Source organism: Ceratotherium simum, chromosome X (assembly GCF_057802395.1).
Source record: "Ceratotherium simum simum isolate JZ-2026a chromosome X, ASM5780239v1, whole genome shotgun sequence".
Classification (NCBI taxonomy): domain Eukaryota; kingdom Metazoa; phylum Chordata; class Mammalia; order Perissodactyla; family Rhinocerotidae; genus Ceratotherium; species Ceratotherium simum.
In genome coordinates, this window is record NC_141940.1 from 111,410,214 (window position 1) to 111,432,733 (window position 22,520).

The 22,520-nt window shown below is 40.3% G+C and overlaps 1 protein-coding gene across 3 annotated transcripts in view; it reads right to left on the reverse strand.

Annotated features, from left to right (window-relative positions):
* PHEX (phosphate regulating endopeptidase X-linked) overlaps positions 1–22,520 on the reverse strand; it is a 185,864-nt gene that overhangs the window by 17,702 nt on the left and 145,642 nt on the right. For 2 of the 3 annotated variants that reach the window (XM_004435197.3, XM_087427445.1), the window contains exons 16-18: positions 6,856–6,910; positions 2,570–2,637; positions 240–370 (exon numbers count right to left, since the gene is read on the reverse strand). In XM_004435197.3, coding sequence (XP_004435254.2) covers positions 240–370; positions 2,570–2,637; positions 6,856–6,910 — 254 coding nt within the window. Of the gene's footprint in view, positions 1–239; positions 371–2,569; positions 2,638–6,855; positions 6,914–22,520 lie in introns of all 3 variants that reach the window. The other variant, XM_087427444.1, reaches the window with a different exon arrangement.

Genomic DNA, 22,520 nt, shown 5'->3' on the forward strand with positions numbered 1-22,520 from the left:
CCCCTGCCACCCCCACCCAACCCCTTCTTCTCCCCACCCCCCCTCTCCTCCCCACCCCGGAGATGCTGGGTCAGTAGGTCTGGAGTAAGACTCAAGAATTTCCATTTCTACAAGTTCCCTGGGAGGCTGATATTGTTGGCCAGGGAACCACACCCTGAGAACCAATGGTCTAAAGCAAGCTAATGTCCAAATGAGGGAAATGACTCACGAGATAGCCCCTTCACAACAACTGTACTCACATTTAAGCCAGCTTTCTTCCAATAATAGTTGCTATACTGGTTAACCATGCACTTTGTTTTTTCTTTAAACTTTTCTTCTGAGTCAATGGACCACCAAGGATCCAGGTTTCCATTTTTATCATATTTTCTACCTAGCAAAAAGGAAAGTTAAAAGATATTTGTATTATTTATGGAAACTAATTTCTTCATCTTCCCGATCCTTCACCTCGACAAGCCTTGAAAAAGCAGTCCCAGCATCAGGGACCACTCCTAGGAGCAGCTCCTGCCTTCTCTCCAGTGTTACAGGTTAATTGTAAAAAGTAGGGAAAGGAGAAAGAGGTTTGAGGAAGTTCTTTCCTTCTAAGGAACAAAGAGCATTTTAAAAATAAGATTCATCAACTTATGGCATGCACCACTGTTAACCAATCTTGGATTCTTTGTTTTCACCTGATCTGACCCAAAATGTTCTCTGGATTATGAAATGAAATGGCTTCATTCAGAAAGCCCATGAAGGGAGTCAGAGCACCACTACCAGTGAAATTCCAAATGATCCATACGAACAGCCCGGGTGAGTCATTCACACCCTGCGACCACAGCCCCTGACTCAGCCTTATAGGAACGTGTTTCCTCCAAGTTGCCAGGAGCCGAGAGACACATAAAACCTCTGTTATGAATCATTCCGCAGCCACCAGTGTGGATGGAAGGCCCATCTGTCCTGCTTTGACAAGGAAAGTTGCTCTAAAAGGAGAACTTGGAAGAAGAATGGAAATCTCCAAAACATAATGGAAAAAAAAGATTAGTTATACATGCTTTTTTGCTACAGGCTCACTCTTCATTTTCTCTACACCCTTCAAAAAAAAGTTTCAGTGTATCTGAACTATCTTCTATACTCAAGGTTACTATGGGTTTAAATTTAATTATGCAGAGAACTCTTCATTGGGCTTACAAGCAAGTCCTCTAAGTAAAGGTGTTAATAGGAACAACCCAAAGCTCTTTAGCAAGGCCAGATGACACTACCACCACCCCCTGGGAGAGCACGGAGTCACTGTCCTCCACCCACTAACCAACCAATCATTAAATAGTACTGGGCATGTACTTAGATCTGTGACGCACTGTTCTAAGTATTGGTTACAGAGTGAAATTGCCAGCATTAGATTCTGTCCTTTGAGCGAGAATCCAGAAGTCCTCCAGAAGATTCTGGGGGAGAACTGTACTTAAATTTTCCAGGAAGAAAGGCCCAGAACCAAGAGATCACTACCAGCTTTGGTTTCTTAGCTAACACTCTCCTCTCAGATAAACCTCCTCTCAGACAAACCAAACATGCAAAGACAGAAAGTGCGGCTCTGGGGATTCAAGATGACTACAAGGCAGTTACATTTTAACAGGGAGGGGAAATCAGGGGAACAAAAAACCTAAGTGATTAAGGAAGGGCTACTGTGAGTACAGGAAGAATTGTCCAGAAAGAGAAGAACCAAAAGGTCTCTGGCCCTGGGGTAGGCATCTAGGAAAGAATGTTGGAGACACCATGGACATGGAAGAAAGAGGTCCCTCTATACAACGTTGCCTTGGGCCAGCCAGGTCCCTAAGTCTGCGTGTAAATCACTGCATGGATGTGGATGTGATTGTAATTTGCTGCTAATTCATAAGTTTCAGAGATTTCATGTGGCTTTCCAATAATACTTCAAAGTTACAGGAGAAATGAATGCTAATTAAAAATGATGATGACTCTCAAAAGGCAATCATTTCTTTAGTTTATGCCATATTCTGCTCTTTCCTTTTGCTTAAATGTCATCACGATACATAGCATAGTCTATATTATACATTATTAGGAAAGCACAGCCTTTTAAAAAAATTCTGAATATATGCCAGCATAGAGAAAAATAGAGATTGAGCATTGCATAATCCTTGAAATAGTATAAAGGAGCCAGTCAACCAAGCTGCAGAGTCCTAACTTGGCAGCATGTATAATCATCTTAGGAGCAGAGCTCACACCTCCAGGGAAAGCATCTCGAGATGGTGAATAAAGAAATAAAGACAAAGGGGAGAAGCTATAAAGCAATTCCTATAACTATGGTGGCAGCTACAGCAATCCTGATCTAAATGCAAAGCTAATTTAATTGAAATTACAAGGTCTTTTTTCATTCTACCCCATCACCAACGGGAACAATTATTTATTTATTGGAAGCTATCACAGCAAGACATGGGGAAAGGTTTTCAATCAGCAATCATACTGCTTTGGATAATCTTCAATCTATGATGATGCCGCTATGCAAAGATAATAGCAACAATTAACATCCATATAGTCAACATTATCATAAAAGCAGCAGCTTATAAAATGAACGAGTACTTACCATTATTATCAAACCCATGTGTAAATTCATGTCCAACAATTACTCCTATAGCGCCATAACTCAGAGATCTATGGCATAAATATATAATTTGGAGAAAATTACAAGCATGAATCTCAGAGCATAATCCTTTAATTTTTTTCAATGAAAAGCCAAGATAATCTGTTTTCTAGTAAATGATAATAACAATCTAATAACCACACTCACAAAATTCTAAAAAAAACTAAAACTAAACGCACCCTTCTCATTGAAATGGACAAAGAAAAATATAAATTCTAACATTGCCATTATGACGATGTATGGGCCTTAGCATCCTACCTTGTGAAATCAGGGATGTGAAAGAGATGGGTTCTCAAGTCCCTTCCAGCCCTAAGGTTTCTATGATTCTAAATCTGCTCTAGCTGTAGTTTATATTTATAAACACCCAAAGCAGCAGCAGGGTTTGAAAAGATCCTGTCAGTAAGCATACCATTTATTTTTTATCTGAGAATCTGTTGAAAAATCTCTATAGACTTAGAAGTTAAATTGTTTTCCAAATGTAGTCATAAAAAAGAAATAGAGCAGAGATCAAAAGGGATCACTCTGCTTTCAAAGGTAGTCACGTTCCTCTGCTTCTGTGACAGACAAGCTCACAACTGAACGGTAAAGACTGTGAAGGCTTAACCAGATTTGGAAAAGGTGTTATACTATTTCTCTTCACCTCTGAAGGAGCATGTGGTAGATTACCTACAAAAGTGACCACCGACAATTCCACCCACCCTGAATGCATGTGCCCCTTCTCCCATCAGGAGGCAACCTATCTCCTTCCGCTTGAATCTGGATGGGCCTCGGGACTTCCTGTGACCAACAGAATGCAGTGGAAGGGGCCAGGTCTGGCTTCTGAGCTTAGGCCTTGAAAGGCCTTGTAGTTTCCATTTTTTGCCCCCTTGGAAGTCAGCTGCAATGTAAAGAAACTGGACTAACCAGCCCTAGAGAGAGAGGCCATGTGAAGCAAGTGAAAGATGTCAGAAGTTGAGAGACTTCTAAAGGAAGAGAGAGGTCCAGCCAAACCCCAGCCATTCAAGCCAGCCCAACTAGGGCACCAGATGTGAGCGCAGTCATCTTAGATCCTCTGGCCCCAGTTGAGCTGCCCCAGCCAACACCACACAAAGCAGAGACAAACAGTCTCAGCTGAGTCCTGCCCAAATTGCAGAATCATGAGATGATAAGTGGCCGCACTTTGTTACACAGCAATAGATAACCGAAACAGAACATATTAATGATATCTGAAGAAATCAATAAGGGGGCTTCCATATGTGTGTGTCTGGGATCTTCTCTCTCAACTACAAGTTCCATGAAGGCCAAATCCTTATCTACTTGATCACTGCTAAATGCTCTGTACCTAGTACACAGTAAGAAAGTAACCATTTAACTAATTCATTAATTAACTTTACCATTTCATGCAAGTGACAGATCTACATGTAACTTCTTTTAGTCATTTAACGTGTGGATGAGGATTATAGACAATTTAAAACCCTTGTTATGAGGATTCTTCCTGAGATTTGCAATCATGCTAAAAATATTTCACAATTGGTCCCTGACATGCAACATCAAAGTCACCCAGCAAATAGCCAGGACCCATAAGTGGAAGGAAGGAGAATTTTTGAAGCAACATGTTATTACAGGACATAATGATCCTTAACATGCTAATTGTTTGTCTCAACTATACCCAAGCAAGTTCTATAAGATTTAATTTTTCCCCTTGGTGGCAATTCTTTCCTTTGTTATTTCTTTTCTGCAAGGTAATTTGCATTTGAAAAAAATGCTTCTTACTGTTTTTCCATCATTGCAAACTTTCATTAAAGAAGTAAGAGTAAAATTATGCATTTCAATCATAGAGCTATCATAGCAGTGTGGGACAAACTTGTAATTTTACATAGTGCTAATTTTTGCAACAGTTGCTATCACTGTGCAGCCTGTAACATTTCATTTTCCCAGGCCTCTCAGCCCTGAGAATAGTGCTTGGTCTTCTACAACCCTCGGTTGATGCTGTTGACTGGATGAATTTAAGGGATGAACAATGGAAGCTTATAGGAACTGCTCTGTAATAAAGTCCCTTTAAGAGGGACCGCTCCAACAAGCTTCCTCTTTGCAAAGGGTAATAGAGAATTCTGAAAATGATTAAATCATTGTAAGTTCCAATTCTCAGTTACATAATCACAATCCTTTGGACAAGAGACAAAGAAAAAGTAATTTTATACGACTAAACCTTACAATGATAAGGTTCCATAAAACTAAATTCACATTTTCCATTTTATCAATGGACATTATTTAAATTAGCATGTCATAAAAATAAATAAATAAACTCTTACAATATTTGTCTGGCTGGCCAGAAATAAGAAGACTCCTACAGAGAAAATCTAGCCTTCCAAAAGTAAAATGGGGAAGACAATTTTTCCACCTATTCAGTTTCTCTTTTGTTCTCATCACCCAATGGGTTTAACATGTGCGCAAGATTTGCTGTCAACCACAAAACAATCGTACTGCCATCTGGAGCAACCATGATCTCACACTGTCATCAACTAAAGGCTATTCTGTGTCTGAATTGGAAATTCACAAAAATCTTAGAGTTGGAAGCAACTTTAAGGTCATCTAGTTCAACTCCTTAGCAGAGGCATGAGACCCCTCTACAAAAACCTGTTCAAATGGTTTTAAGACTTCTCCTTGGGCATTTCCAATAACCAGGAGCTCACTCCCTTCTGAGGTAGCCCATTCCCTTTTTGGGTGGTTCTAAATAAAACAGCTCTCCCTAATACTAATCTAGAGTCTCTTTCCTATGTCTTGTATTGGTCTAGTGTAGTCTCTAGCCGAACGCCTTCTGAACCCCCTGAACACAGTAAATCATTCTGCCATCTTAACTTTCCTTCAAAAATGTGGAGACAGTTATGAGGTTCTCCCTCAAGTGTTCTTTTTTCAAGTTCTTTCAACTTTTTTTCTTCAGTCGTGAATTCTAGATCAGCATTTCCCAAAATATAGGGAAAAGAGGAGTTTAGGAAACTCTGGGTTAAAAATATTAAAAAGGGGGCTGGCCAGGTGGTGCAGTAGTTAAGTGTGCAAGCTCCACTGCAGCAGCCCGGGGTTCGCAGGTTCGGATCCCACTGCTTTCCAAGCCATGCTGTGGCGGCATCCCATATAAAGTAGAGGAAGATGGGCACAGATGTTAGCCCAGGGCCAGTCTTCCTCAGCAAAAAAGAAGAGGATTGGCATCGGATGTTAGCTCAGGGCCGATCTTCCTCACACACACACACACACAAAAAACATTTAAATAGGTTTCTTTCTTGCAGAACTTCTTGGGAACTTTTATGCTGCTAAGTATTGTGATTCTCCAAAGTAAAAGGAAGGGGAGGAGGACTTGCCTCTATTACTACTTTACAGAATACACACTTTAGGAAATGTTGTCTTAAGCCATTTACGATCCTGATTCTCTCCTCTGGAAACAATTCTGCTTATTGATGTCCCATAATTAGACCCAACACTCAGGGGAGGGTTAAGCTGACCAGTGTGAGCAGAAAGGATACCCACTCATTGGTTCTGGAGGCTATCCATCCAGAACAGATGGAAGTATGGGAAGCCATCTCACTAGACTGTGATTCCCATGTCTCCAGCATCTCCATATTTCTAAAAGATACTTAATAATTATTCATTGAGCAGATATCTTAATAGAGGATGGATGGATTCACTGAGGACATAGAACTCTTACTTCTATAGCTACCCAGGTTCTATTGCAAGTTTTTGAGCAGGTAAGCTGTAGCCTATTAATGTCCAAGCTCCTTACCTGGCATTCAGAGCCCTCCAATAGCAAACCTCCACCTTCTTTTCCACTACTTCCCTTCATATACCACTTGGACCAGCCACACTTCTCTTTGCTATTCTATAAGCATTTTTTCTTCCTTTTATCACATTGTTTCTTCCATTTCAAATGGCTTTAGACCCATCACCATCAACCCAAATTCCAACAATCCTTCAATGCCCAAATATTTGTACTATGAGTCAACATATAAGTGAATAAACGAATAAAAATGAAAGCTATGTATAAGTTGGCTTTCCTGTCCAGTCACACACCTTAGAACAAGAATTAGAAAACAAATACCTAAAATGGTGAGAGTGGGGCCCACCCACGCCAGGCTCCATGCCCTCTTTTTGCTGAACAACCATTGGCTTTGTTTTTTTGAATTTATATTCTGTGCTCAGCCAAAGCAGCATGTTTTTCCTTACTTGTCAATAACTGGTTTCTTTACTAATTTACTTACCGAGGATATTCTGTTCCCCAAAAGAAAGGCTTCTGGAGCTCTCCTGCTGGAAACCCTGGGAGAAAGATGAACAAACAAATAAAATTGTAAGGGATGTAGAGAGATTGATTCAGCAACAAGTACCTGGTTCCAGCTGTAGCCTTGAGGTTTCAAAGGCCCATCTGAAAGGTACTCCTTGCGGAGTGGAGAGCTCTTTAAGACATCCAACTGTCTGTAAGATGATATTAATTCAACTCAGTTCAAAATAAGTGCATTACATCAGTTTTAAGGAACCCATTTTGCAGGGACACACTATTGGCAGTGCCCAGCCCGCTGTGACCTGAGTTCCTTCATACACAGCATGTGCAGGAGGCCTCCAGCTGACCAGCAGCTTCCCCGATACAGACAGCGCCAGCTTCACGGGCACGCAACCTGTGCAGTCACACAGGACCCCCCACACAGAAGGACCTTGCACTCGGTGTAATGCTCTGTCACTGTCTTGAAATCCTTAGTAATTTTATCTTTAACTTAATTTTGTAAGTAGAGCCCAAGGGGACAAGGAAGCATGTGTGTGAGCAAAGGAGCCGAGCATGATATGCGTGCTCGCAGTTCCTAGATGCCGCATTTGCATACAGCGTTCACGACGCTCTCCCCAGGAGCACAGAACTCCAGTAGACCCACAATGTGTGGGAGTTCAGTGAGACTCAAAGTGAGTGCAAGGTAAGCATGTTACATCTAGGACTGAGTAGGCGGGGGCTCTGACAGCCCCGAGAGGCCATTCTTTCTGTTGGAACCAGAATTGGCTCTGATCACCAAAAGAAGGCAATGGCATTCTAAGAAACACGAATAACCAAGGAACCCTATCATATCCTTTCTTACTCCTGTTACTTGCCTGCATTAGCCAACCATTTACACTGAAATTGAAGACATAGAAGGAAAGGAAGAGATAGGGTGACTCATGGTTTCTTTTCCTTTCAGTCCTTCCTTACTCATCAGTAAGCCAAAGACAGAGAGTGTTGGCAGAACGTACATGTACTAAGAAGTGAAATAAAAACAGCTGAGTTAGTTTTGTGCAGCATTTCCACTGTTCTGGTGAGAACAAAATACATATGCATGTACAGCCTACAAAATATAAACTGTATGATTTTGGTGACTCCACCTACAAGTTAAATGCTCTTATATTTACATTTAAAATGGGCATTGCACAATATAGAGATGAATTTGGTAAAATTATGCTAATGATTTTAAATTTTAATTTTTCTTACAATGGTATTAAATAGTAAATAAAACTACCATAACGAGTCTAGAGACAGAGAGGCCGTGGAAGACAGGACAAAGCTTTATATTCTAGGACCTTTAACAGCACTTTCTCCTGCTTTCTGAACAGGGGCCACCACATTTTCATTTTGCAGTGGGCCCTGCAAATTACGTAGCTGGCCCTGGGTGCAGATGAGTGGGAGAAATGCTTTGCTCTGCCACTGCAACTCACCACTAAATTTTGCACCCTGGGTTGATACTAGGAGCTGCACTTAAGTTATCAAGCTTGGAAAGCAAGGAATAGTAACAAAAGAGAGACAGAGAGAGATAGAGACACCTTCTGCAATGTCCTTGCCTGCTCCAGAGCCACTGCTCAAGGACCCTTGAGACTGAAAGCTCTTTTACGAGTTAAAATGTTTTCTCTTCCCTCTCTCCCTCTCAACATTCTTTCTACCTCCCCTCCATGACAGGACACTGCGAGGAGAAGTGAGGGTAGGAAAGCAAGTTCTTAATTTAGAAGTGAAATGTTAATTCTATATAACTCGTATATATATTCTATTTTTTAAATAATATCATAGTTTGAGACTTCAAGGTGCAAAAACCTAATTGCAAAATAGAGACGGATCCAGCTAGTAGTTCTCTCTCGCTGATTTCACATAAAGGAAAATGCATCTGACTTTGAAGGGGTAATGCCGTATTAATCTCCATAATTTCTACATTTTCTTAAATATCTTTGGCACCTTTACATCAATACTGCATCCATTTTTTTTTTTTTTGCTGAGGAAGATTAGCCCTGGGCTAACATCTGTGCCCATCTTCCTCTACTTTATATGTCGGACACCTGCCACAGCATGGCTTGATAAGCGGTGTGCAGGTCCACACCCAGGATCTGAACCTGCAAACCCTGGGCCGCCAAGCAGAGTGCACAAACTTAACCACAACGCTACCAGGCCGGCCCCCCATCTTCCTCTTTTTTTGCTTGAGGAAGATTAGCCCTGAGCTAACATCTGTACCAATCTTCCTCTATTTTATATGCAGGTCGCCACCACAATATGGCTGACAAGTGGTGTAGGTCCACACCCAGGATCCGAACCCACGAACCTGGGCGGCCGAAGCAGAGCATGCCGAACTTAACAGCTAGGCCACAGGGCTGGCCCCCTCCATCCTCTGTTTTGGTGATTACTTTTAGTAAGTCATTCTGACTTTTATATATATGCAAATATATATTACATATGTATGCAAATCACAGTGTTTATATGAAAATTCCATCTCACACAATATATCATCAAAAAGCAATGATATTTCCTAATAAGAACAATGATCATAAACCAATGTGATTTAATTATTAAATCATTATGGCTTTCCTGCTTGGTAATGTGCCCAGCTGGAAGCATTTATGCCCACTGCCAACCTCTTTACAGAAAAACATCTGACACCTGCATGAGCCTCATTCTGCTGCTGTTGCCGTGCAGGCCTCAGACAGCACACTCCCCTGATCAGCTGTATCTGCTCAGCTTGTTGGGGCCATGGAACCCAACACTGATCAACAGAAGAATCTGATGCCCTTAGGACTATTTTGCTAAAGTGAATGGATTAACAGTTTAAGCTGCGTTTTTGGAGACGTCAACTGGCAAAAGTGACAGATGGAATCCCAACAGGGCCAACTCAGTATCTTATCTCATAAAGTGGATAAGCTGTATTTAGCAGAGGTAGAAGTAAGAAATAATTAAATAAATGGAAAGGGAATTCTTTCTCTAATAGGCTCTTCTTTCTTGCATATCCATTTTATTCCCTTTTTCCCCCATTTCAGCACTGTCTCCCCACCTGTTTCACACCTTTAAAGCTCCTTTTTTCTATCAGTGTAGTATATTTATGGGAGGCATTCCTCACAGTGTGAATGTGTGTGTGTGTATATATGTACACATTTACATACACACATATACACATATAGATGAGCGATAGGAAAGAGGGGAGAGGGAGGAAAGAGAAATTAAACTATTAGATTGGCACACATTAATAATTTTGATAATAGGTAATATTGGCCACGGGAGGACATTGGTGGGAGTGTAAATTGTTGCAAGCATTTTGAAGAGCAATTTAGTCATCTCTTAACACTTTAAATGCCATTTTAAAAATTAGTAACTACGTGTTGATATGGAAAAAGCTCTAAGAGATATTCAGTGAAAAAAAATTAAGTGAAAAAACAGTATTTAGTCCCGGATGGGGTCCTCTTATGGGTGATATATGTGTAACTCTATGTATAGGTATATACAGTCAGTTCTGCTATAACACTTGTATTGAAAAGGCAAATTTGTTCCGATGTGATTGATATATTAGGGGGAAAACTGGGGCATAACTCCAATTTCATGTTTGCTTGTGTGCAGTTTCGTCCATGAGAAATGCTAGGTGAAAGCAGAAAAATGCACCCAAATGTACTGAGCCACATAGGAATACACAAAATGCACACATCTCAACACGCACCAGCTACCTCAGTTCACCGCATGTGTTAGAAGTCACATCCACCCACATCTGGTGTTAAAATTTTCCTCCCAATTTCAGACAACCCGCCTTCCACCACTACACAATAACTCACAAACTACAAGCCCTCCAACGCCCACTTCCACAAGCAAACTTCATGTCCTGTGAAGGGAAAACACTATATTTACTGTTGCATTTATGTATTTACCTATTTAACACGTGTAAAAACTGTGCTGCCAGCCCTGGTGGTCTAGTGGTTAATACTCGGTGCTCTCAACACTGAGGCCCAGGTTCATTTCCCGATCAGGGAACCACACCGTCTGTCTGTCGGTTGTCATACTGTGGTGGCTGTGTGTTGCTGTGATGCTGAAAGCTATGCCACCAGTATTTCAAATACCAGCAGGGTCACCCATGGTGGACAGGTTTCAGCAGAGCTTCCAGACTAAGACAGACTAGGAAGAAGGACCTGGCCACCCACTTCTGACAAAATTGGCCATGAAAACCCTGTGGATAGCAGCGGAGTATTGTCTGATATGGTGCTGGAAGGAGAGAGGATGGTGCAAAAAGACTGGACAGGGCTCTGCTCTGCTGTACACAGGATCTTTAGGAGTTAGAATCCACTGGAAGGCACTAACAACAACAAAACTGTGCTATCATTTTTATTAAGCCCCTAGGTTTTGTTTTCATGTGTCACCGATAAAGTTTTTGATTGTTGTGTCCCTAATTTCATTTTCCCATAAGCCCTGTGGCTTTTATTGCCCAATTTTGCATAGTGCAATGATGTTTAGGAACACATATGTCGCATTATAGCGGAACTGACTGTATACGTACACGTATGCATCTACGTGTATATGTACACACATACATTCCTGCCGGCAGTTCTCAAATTTTATCATGCATCAAATCATCTGGAGGGCTTACTGAAATACAGATTGCTGGGCCCCACCCTCAGAGTTTCTTAGTCAGTAAGTCTGGAGAGGGGGCTAACAATTTGAATCTCTAACAAGTTCCCCTGTGACGCTGATGCTGCTGGTCTTGGAACCATACTTCAAGAACCACTACCCAATCGCTGGCTCATGCACACTGTGGAGTCATGACTAAATATGTTCATTGCTGCTTTGCTGTAATTGAGAAGAGTGTGCAACAAACTAAATGTCCAACAGGAGAGGAATGACTGAATTATGGTATAACCATATTATGGACTGCTGTGCAGCAAATGAAAAGAGGTAGGTCTTAATATTCTAGCATGGAAAAGTTTCCAAGACATGTTGGAATAAAGCAAGGCATAGATATAGATCTATAAATATCATTTCTATTTTTTAAATAACTATCCTATCAGTGTGAGTACATGTATGTAAATGCACAGAAAAGGTCTGTAAAATACCTATCAAATTGATCACAGTGGCTACCTCTTGGAGTTAATTGGGATTTGGGGTGGTGAGTGGTTAAAGGGACTTTGGGAATAAATGTAATGTTTTAAATTTTGGTTAGTCAAAGGTAATCAACTTGTGTAATTAAAATTAACTCAAAGAAATAAATGTGTGTGTATTATAGAAAATTCTTCTAAAGGTTATCCAAACATAGTTTACAGGTAACTAAGCTTACATAGTAGTATTTTGCTCTTGCTTTTGTCAATACCAGCAAATTTCATTCCTATTTCAAGCAAAAATACAGATTGTGGTTATACTATTTCAAAGACTAAAATTCTGACAAAAGAAAATACTGGTATCTATATGTTGTAATAACCTCATTATTTGCTAGTAAAAATTTATCTTTTTCAAATCTGCACCTGGGAAAACCACTAAGGACTGCTTTTGGTTTTCTCCTTGGATCAACCTTTCGTTTTTACTAGTTTCTCATAACTGTCATATCAGTGAATATTGACTAACCTAGTTGGAGTCTTAGCAAAATGCTGGCCATAAAAGACATAGAGTGCTTTTGTTTAGGACACAGTTGTCAAAGAACTGATCACATTCAGTGGGCAATTAACCCAGGCAGGTTCATCTATTTGACGCTTACAGTCATAAAGTTATATCCTGACTGTAGTTGCAGCTTTCCAGGAAAAGTCAAATGCCTTGATGTGTCTGGATTTCAGTACCCATTTTATTACTGTACTATCACATTAATTAGGTTTTTTAGTATAGACAAATCTAGAGAAGAAAACAAAATTAGCTCATTACCACACAGCTCAGACCTAAGAACACAAACTCAGGAATAGCAAATTCACATTGCACAGAGAAATGTGAAAAAAATTAATAATTTCCCTTTCTTCCCACTCCTCTCTCCCCAACCTGGAACTTTCTTTCTACTACTGTCTGCATAGCTTGCTTCAGATATTTACTCAAATGTCACCTTCTCGTTCAGGCCTTCTGTGGGATTTTTTAAAGGAGAGGGGTGTTATCCTACCCCCCTTTCTTGCTTTACATTTCACCATAATACCACCATCTATGATACTCTACATTTTACTTATTCTGTATAAATTATTGCCTGTTTTTCCTCACCTAGACTGCAAGCTCCATAACAAAACAGATTTTTATTTATTTTTGCTATCCTTTCACTGTGATATCTCCAGAGCTAGAACAATACCTGGCACATGGTAAGCACTCAATAAATATTTGTTGCGTGAACGGAATCTGCACTTTGTGAAACTCAAAGGGGTGACTGGGGTTAAGCATTACCTATAATTATGAGTACATCTTGTCAGCCAAAGTCTGAAACATTACATGGTACTATGAGTATTACCAACGTGCTACTTCTTGAAGTTTCCATATTCAATACCAGAACGGGGATATGTCCCATTATTCAAATTCTGGTTTGCATTTTCCTTCTAGATTAGGGACTTTGTTAGTTCCATTCTCTTGCATTCATGGTAGAACTAGTGTAGTTTTGAGGTCAGCACGTTTTTTCCCCAATAAACTTGCAATCAGAATGCATATATTAACAAGACAAAAAGGCCTTCCCAGCTCCATGCCAGTTCCGTCACCCCTGCGTCCTCTTAGCCCTCCCTACCTCCAAGGAATAAAAGTAGGATATTCTCCCTTTTTATGTGTGTGGCACATGCTGGAAAGGGAAAATCAGACAAAACATTGATTTGGATCAGAGTCCTTTGGCCCTAACAATACTGAACAAATATAATCTCTTTTCCCTACATTTTTTGTATGCTTTCATAAGTGTATGATTCCAAAAAATTATATAGCAACTATTTTGAAAGCATTAACTTCCAAAGTTTTATGTTATTTGGAAGTTTCTGTGGGTTTTTTTTTATATTGACACTTACAGATGGTGATTATTTTAAGATAAATGTAGTCAGACTCACACATCTTTTCCTGTTGTTTCCACGTTTGGTCAGATTTCACAAAATGGGAGGCCTCCAACTTTCACTGCCAGTCTTCAAAACCCACAGCGCCTGCTTCTTCCCTTTCTCCATAGCAAACTTTTGTAAATTTACTAATATGACGCAAGGTGGCTCAAACTCCGCTAAATTTGGGAGCAGTTCATTCTTAAATTCAGTCTCTCGTTTGACTCTTTTCAAGGAATTAGCATTATTGAATTTGTTCAGTTAGGATCCCTCCAGCACCCTCTGGGGCAGAAGTGGCACAGCCAGGGACAAATGACAAAGTAAGTTTTGTCCAAAAGGTGACAGAGGGGAAAATTCTAAAGACTCCACTAGGGTTGAGAATGTGTGGACCAAAGTACGTGCTCAATTGTTTAATTAAATCTGTTTCCATATTTGTTATAGCTGCTTTCTCCAGAGATATACTTGGGTTTTCCATTGAGTGTGTATCTGTGTCTGTTTTCTTTCACTATGAGCATTTGTGATATTTTTGCTAAGAAGCTGACTATATCAATACACTGTATTGTACTATAAGTTTTGTCCAATAATAGGATGTTTGGTCCTTTGCATTTATTTATTAAAGTATTAATGTGGCTTTATTCTAGTACATGTTATGACAGTTATTTTCAAAAGCTTAAGTGGATGTTTACATTACTGATCTAATCCATTTATCAATGCACATTTCAGTTTATCGCTGATGTATCAACATACATTATATCAGCAACATTATTATACTTCTTGGTGAGATTCACTTTTAGTTACTTCTGCTGACCTATTTCATTGTTTTACTTGTCCTGTGCAATAGCTTCTAGTTCTATATTTCACTAAGTGAACATATCTCATGACTCTAATTTTGGAGATGTTAGTATATTTAAATCCGATTATAAAAATTACTGGGAATAGTTGGGTTTGGTTATGATGATGCAATTTCTATACATAATAATTGACCAGTAACATTTACTGAGGACCTGTGATGTTCTGAGCAACACGGGTAAGCTTTGAACATACAAACATCCTCAAAGAACCTACAATCTAGTGAGGGAGAAAGGATTTAACCGGAAAAAAAGTATCCTCTTTTGCAAGATCTAAAGAGGAAAGTGAACTGATATCAAAGCTCTCTAAAGTATATTTTTTTTAATTGAAATATGTTTTAAACTCAGTAGAGAAAACAAATACTGGATACATGGGAGGGAGCAGATGCATAGAGGTGTTCTGGGAGAGTGTATATCTATACACATGTCTACACTAATGGGGAAAAGATATGGTTTGTGAGATCACTTGGGCTTTGAGGTAGGAATGGTTTAGGACACTGGTTCCCAAAGACCAGCAGCATCAGCCTCACCTGGACACTTCTTAGAGATGCGAATTATTGGGCCCCACTCCAGACCTACTGGATCAGGAACTCTAGGGATGGGGTCCAGAGTTTTCAACAGGCCCTCCAGGTTATTCTGGTGCATGAATCACCAACTATCATGCTAGTTGAGATCCACTGGTTTAGGTCAGGATAAGGATTCTCAACTCCAACTGCACATTAGAACACTTTTTTAAAATATACCCATGTCAAAATAAAATTAAAAATATACCCATATCCAAGCCCCTGCCCCAGCACTATTAAGCCGCAATCTCTGGGATCGAGTCCTGAGCATCAATGTGTTTTAAAAGCTTCCCAGGTGATTCTAATGTGCCAACAAGTTCAAATCTCTTGGTTTAGCGAAAATAAGGAACTGTTTATATTTAACTTAACTGATGTATATAAGCCAGCCCTCCTGTCTCTTTCTCCTCTCTTCACTGCTCCTCAACACCATGCATATAACATTGGATTAGACATTTTTATTATAATTTTGCAGACTATACTTTCGAAACTGAAACTTTACATAGCTTGTAAATTATGATTGTGCAAAAGGACAAAAATAGTTTTAAGTGCAACTGCCTTGGAAAATCCAGGATGAATGCTCACTCTAAGAGAGAATGAGTGTTACATCTTATTCAGGATTAGTTCTTGTAATCAGATAAGCCAGATACCATTCTTCTAGAATCTAGGGGGCCATCAGTTGGGACATGGAAATTGCTGCAATTACAAAGCACTTTTGGTTATGTTTTTTTGCTGTTAAGGGATTTCTTTTTCATCACTACTAAGATTAATAGTGGCTTTTTTTTTTTCAATTTGGCATCTTGCAGTAGTTTGGTGAATGCCAACCTTCCTCTTTCCAGAAAGTATCAAGTTCTAACAGCTGTGACTCATGTCAAGGGATTCAGCAAGATGCCTTAGCCATCTGCTGGCTTCCTGCAGGTAACCTCCTGCCACCATATCTATCAGCCTAGAACTGACAAGCAGAAAGCAGCTTCTAAAATCTGCCCTCCATCTTGAAACCTTCTCTTCTGGCCCTTCTATTCTTCTTCTGCCATAATTACCATTAGGCTGCAACAAAAAGAACCATCTCTTCTTTACCAGGGTGACCAACCATCCCTGTTTGCCCAGGACTGAAGGAGCTCCTGGGATGCAGAACTTTCCATGCTAAAATTGGGATAATCCCGGGAAAACCAGGATGAGTTAGTCCCCCCAACTTTACCCAACCAAATTTGACCTCTTTTGCATTTGCTGTATTTTTATAGATCAGTGGTTCTCAAACTTCAGCATCTAGCAGAGGTTTGATGGTTAAAATCTCATTACAACATAAATTGCTTGGCCTACCTCCAGAGTTTCTGATTCAGTAGGTCAGGGATGGGACTAGGTAATGTCCATTTATTACATCCAGGAACCACACTTTGAGAACCACTGCTATAGTGCAACATCTGTCAGAGAAAACACAAATTTCCTCCCACTCTGAAGCTCAGTATCTCATATTCTACTCATATTCCAACAGGTCCTTTCATACACACAATTGCTGTCCTAGGTATTCAAAACTGACACTAGAGGCAGTGATGGTCAGCCCAGGCCTGGGAATATAGTAGATGCTCAACAAACGCTTATGTGGGTTCATTGATCCATATCTGCATATGAGATATGGTCTCAAGAATGAAAATGTGACAAATATTTTCTCCCATATCAACTAGACAGAAAAACCCTGAGTCTCTTTATTCATATCCCCCAACAGCATCTTTACAATGCATAACTTGGTAAAAGAAAACCATCTCATTTACTGTTAGTGGAAATATAAATTGGTACCACTTTTCTCAAGAGAAACCAGGTAAGATGTATTTTCAAACCCTTAAATTTCAAGCATACCATTTGACTCAGCAATTCCTCCACATCTAGGAATTTACCCTAAAGAAATAGTCTCAGATATGTACAAAAACTTAGCCACAAAACTTATCATCACAGAGTTTTTTTTCTTTTTTAATAGTGAAACAGCCTAAATGTCTATTGGCAGGAAATTAAAGAAATTAAGATGCTTGTATTTGGTGGAATACTATGCATGATGACTTAGGAGAATATGTAATAATGGAAAAAATATTCATGTTACAATGTTCAGTGGGGGAAAAAGCAGTATTATTGGATAAGTCCATATTTAATTTCAATATTAAAATACGTCCGGGTCCGGATCCCGGGCACGCACCGAGGCACTGCTTGTCAGGCCATGCTGTGGCGGCCTCCCATATAAAGTGGGCATGGATGTTAGCCCAGGGCCAGTCTTCCTCAGCAAAAAGAGGAGGATTGGCATGGATGTTAGCTCAGGGCTGATCTTCCTCACATAAAATAAAATAAAATAATAAAATAAAATAAATAAAATAAGATACGTGTAGACAAACAAGTTTGAGGAGTAGTCAACAAAATTATTAATGTCTATTTTTAAATGATATTAACAAGTTTTTTAGCTTATCTAAAAATTTTCTATATTTTCTACAGTAAATATGAACTACTTTTGTAATAAGGGTCAAAGACAATTGATTTTTTCAAGGGAGGACAAGTGAGATTGTGACCATCAAGATCAATTAGTGAGACTGCTCCCTGACTTCCTGTGTTCCGGCACCACGGCTCTTTTCCAGCTTCCTGTGCTCTCCTCACTCTGCTCACATCCAGTCACTCCCAGTGAGTGTCCCACTCACACCCCACCTCTTTAATCAGATTGACCCAGATAACCATTCCGTGCTTTCTGCTGCCAGCCCTGCAGTAAAGCTGCCCAGTCCTCTATGTCTGGAAAAAGCATTTGTCCAGCCCCATGAGTGTGTTTTCAGAAGTGCCCTGCAGGTGGCAAATGTGTCCCTCCAGGCATTGGTCCTGGGACTCACCACAGCAATAGGAGACCTCAGAAAAGGGGGGTGGGGGGTGCTGCATTAGGACCTCCAGAGTCCTCGACTAGTCCAGGACAAGAACGTCTTAAAATAGTCGTAGCAGGTGTTCCACAACCTTGCTAAGTGCATCATCTGACAATTTTGCAAAGTATTCCAAGTTTGTTCCTGACTTAACTTCAGCTCACTTAACAAAACTTTTTAAATCTCAGAGTAAATTTTGTGAAGTAAAACCTTTTTGGAGAGTACATCTAAATATTCTTTTTAAGGTAGTTTATGGCATCTCTCAAATAACCCCCCTCCACTCTACCCTAATCCAAGGATGCAAGGAGATCACAGGCACAGCCAAAGGACTTGCAGATATCAGCACTCTTAGAGGCAGCAATAATGAACTGCTGCTCGATGCCACAGCCCTTTGGGACATGGAATCAGCACGACCTGGGGATCATCTGACCTTCTGACCCTCACCTCGTGGCTGTCTCCGCATCCTATATCTTGTTTCCATACCAAACAGAAACAATCCCCCACCACATAGGTGAGGGCATGATATAATAATGGTTACTCTAACGTACATTTGTATCATGCTTTTAACCTTTTCAGAGTGTGTTCACACGTATCATTTCATGTAATTCTCACATTTCTTACCCAGTATTGAACAGTGTAGGGTGAAGATTAAGAGCATGCAATCAGAGAAGCTGGGTTATACTTCCAGCTCTGCAATTTACTAGTCATGTGGTCTTGCAAGTCACTTAGCCTCTCTGAGCCTCAGTTCCCTCTTCTAAATCAAAGTAAAATGGGCCCACAATGCCAAGTGTATAGAACTACTGTGAAGATCACAGATAATATATGTTAAAGTATCCAGTGCAATGCTTGGAACATTAATGGTTCTCAGTGAAGGGTAGCTACACAGAACACTTGTGATCTCCATTTTACAGGAGTCTTTTAAAGCATCAGTGGGAAAGTTGGAAAACTGCTAGCTGTATTATCACTACACAGTTATTTAGGAACCATCCCCTACTCTCCCTCACCACTGTCACTGCCTAAGTTTAGACTCTCCCCATCCTTCTCTTGAACCATCTGCCAACTCCTAACTGGTCTAAGTGGCCTCAGTCTTCTTCCTCTCCAAGCCATGATCTTTAAGAGTAAGACTAAGGAAGCAAAACTTAAGTTTCTTGCCTCCCAAAGAAAACTATACTAGCTCCTTATGGCCTGTTCCTTAATATGGCTTACAAGGCCCCCATCTACTTCCTCCACATATCATCTCCCATCATTCCTTCTCCCCCTCCACCATATGCAGTCTGTGCCCCAGCATTTGTGACCATCTCACCATCCATTCCTGCGCCATGCTCTGCTTTGTCTGCTGCCTTTGTACCATCCAGTCCTTCTTCCTGCATGTCCCAACCTACCTTCTTTGCCTAGAGAATTTCTTTTTCCTTTCAAAGCCAACTCAAACATCACTTTCACTGTGAAGCCAGTCTTGACTCCCCCAGATTAATTACCCCTCCTCTGTGGCTCCCAGGATACACTGCACACTCTTCTGTTGCACACTCACCATGATGTCTTACAAATGACTGGTAACAAGTTTGTCTCTCTCAACTCTTCAAAAGAAAGGACTCTTAATAGCTAAGATTTATTAAGCACTTACTATGAACCAGTCTCTCTTTCAAGAATTTTATATACATTACCTCCTTTAATCTTCATGACAACCCTATAGGATAGTCACTACTATTATCTCCATTTTACAGATAATTAAACTGAGGGTTAAAGATGTTAAGTAACTTTAAGATGTTAAGGTTACAAGTTATTAGTGGCCAAGCCAGGATTCAAAATCAAAGCCCACACTCTTAACCGCTATACCATACCATATTATATACCCTAGCACTGAACTCAGTACCTGGCAGGTTGTAATGTCTATATTAGTTAGCTCTTGCTGTGTAACAAAGTATCCCAAAACATAGTGGTTCAAAACAATAAACATTTACTATCTCACAGTTTCTCTGGGTTAGGAATTTAGAAATAGCTTATTTGGGTGGTCTGTCTCAGGGTCTCTCATGAAGTTGCTGTCAAGACGTCAGCCTGGGCTGCAGTCATCAGAAGGCTTGGCTGGACTGCAGGATCTGCTTTCAAGATGGCGCACTCCAATGGTGCTGGTTATGGGGAGGGAGTCTCAGGTTCTTCACATGTGGACCTCTCCAGCAGCTTCTTGAGCAGCCTCATGACATGGTTGCTGGCTTCCACCAGAGTGATCAATCCAAGAGAGCGAGGCAGAAGCCACAATGCCTTTTATGATCTAGCCTCAAAAGTGATACCCCGTTTAGGGGCCAGCCCGGTGGTGCAAGCGGTTAAGTGCGCGCGCTCCGCTGCGGTGGCCCAGGGTTCGCTGGTTCGGATCCTGGGCGCGCACCGACGCACTCCTTTGGCAAGCCATGCTGTGGTGGCGTCCCATATAAAGTGGAGGAAGATGGGCACAGATGTTAGCCCAGGGCCGTCTTCCTCAGCAAAAAAAGAGGAGGATTGGCAGATGTTAGCACAGGGCTGATCTCCTCACAAAAAAAAAAAAAAAAAGTCATACCCCATTCATTTCCACAGTACCTTACTGGTTACAGAGATCAGCCTTATTCAGTGTGAGAGGGGACTACACAGAGGTGTGACTACCAGGAGGTGAGAATCATGGGCGGCTCTATAAATATTAAGTGAATAAGTAGAAAAAATTACTAAAAATTACTCCGAGTGTCAGGATCTCTTCTAGATAATGAGAAGTTTAGATTAGGTGGCCACTCAAGTTTCCTTCCTCTAGCTCCAAAACTTCAGAAGACTATTACCAAATTGTCCCCAAATAGAGCATCAAGTGGATTCAGGACTTAATTTCATTAAATTCCAGTAGAGGCCGCAGGCGAGTGAGTATTTGTTAACTTGGCTTCCACTTTACGGTTTTAGGCAGAGTCAATGAAGTATGAGAAATTCTCCCAGTTTGAAACACAATTATTTCCTTAACAGCAACACAAACCTATGTTTGATTTCAAGATTAACTCTATAGTTTGATGACAGCATAAGTGCAGCCTCTGGACTAAGGATTATCTTCTTTAGCACAGTATCTGTGACTAAACTGGGGCAACCAAATCCCTTGTGTATAACAGCAAAAATAATAAAATCATTGGTTTTTAGCCCTTAGGCCTTGCTTGTTTTCGAGCCAAGGTTTTACTTGCTTAAAATAATTCCTTAATATGCTTTGAGATGTATGAAAATAAAAACTAATACTGAAATCAGACATTTTGTCGATACACATTGATACTGAATATATGGAATGAATTTTATTCTAAAGACCAGTCCATGTTAGTAAAAATGAAAACGAAATGTGAGCTGTTCACTCCACCACCCTCCTACCCCTGGTACCACCACCTGATTAGATCCAAAGTACTTTGGAAGCTGGGTCAGAACACTCCTCAAGGCTCCCTGGATCCCATCCCCTCACAGTGCTCTACACCAGGGATTGGCAAACTACAGCCCACATAAACAGTTTTACTGGAACACAGCCATGCTCATTTGTTTATGAATTGTCCATGGCTGCAATGACAAAATTAAGAATTTGCACCAGAGACCATATGGCTTGCAAAGCCAAAAATATTTACTATCTGGCCCTTTACAGAAAAAGTTTGCTGATCCCTAGTCTATGCCTCTAGAGGTTTGGCCTGAGGTAACCTGTCACAAGCCCAAAATGCCTATGCAAGCTATATGCTGTTCCAAAAATTTTTGTAGGGGGAATGGGGTTGTTACTGTTTATGTGGAAGTACGACATACGTATGGTAAAGGCACAGATTTTAATGGTAGAACACAATGAGTTTTTACACATGTATCACCAGTGCAACCACCTCCCAGATCAACATAATATTTCCTGTGCCCCCTTCCAGTCAATACTCCCAACAAAGGTAGCCATTATTTTAACTTCTATCACTTAGATTCATTTGCCTGTTCCTGAACTTGATATGAATGGAACCATGCAGTGTTCCACTGAGTATTAAGTCAGTGGCATTCTTACATACTGTAGCATGGAACAGTTTGTTCTTTTTCATTGTTGTGTAATATTCAATTGTATGGATATATCATAATTTATTTACCTATTCTTCTGTTGATGGACATTAAGTTCTTTCTAGATTTTTGCCATTATGAATAAGCTGCTATGAACATTTGTGTCCCTGTCTTTTGGTGGGCATAAGGATCCATTTATCTTATCAAGAGTGAAATTTCTGGGTCATAGGAGAGTATCAACAAACTGCCAAACACTTCTCCAAATTGGTTGTACTTTTTTAACACAAAAAATATTGTTTTAATTTATGAAATATTTTGAGAGCAAAAATCCAAAATATTTTCCCCCCAAATCTTCATATTC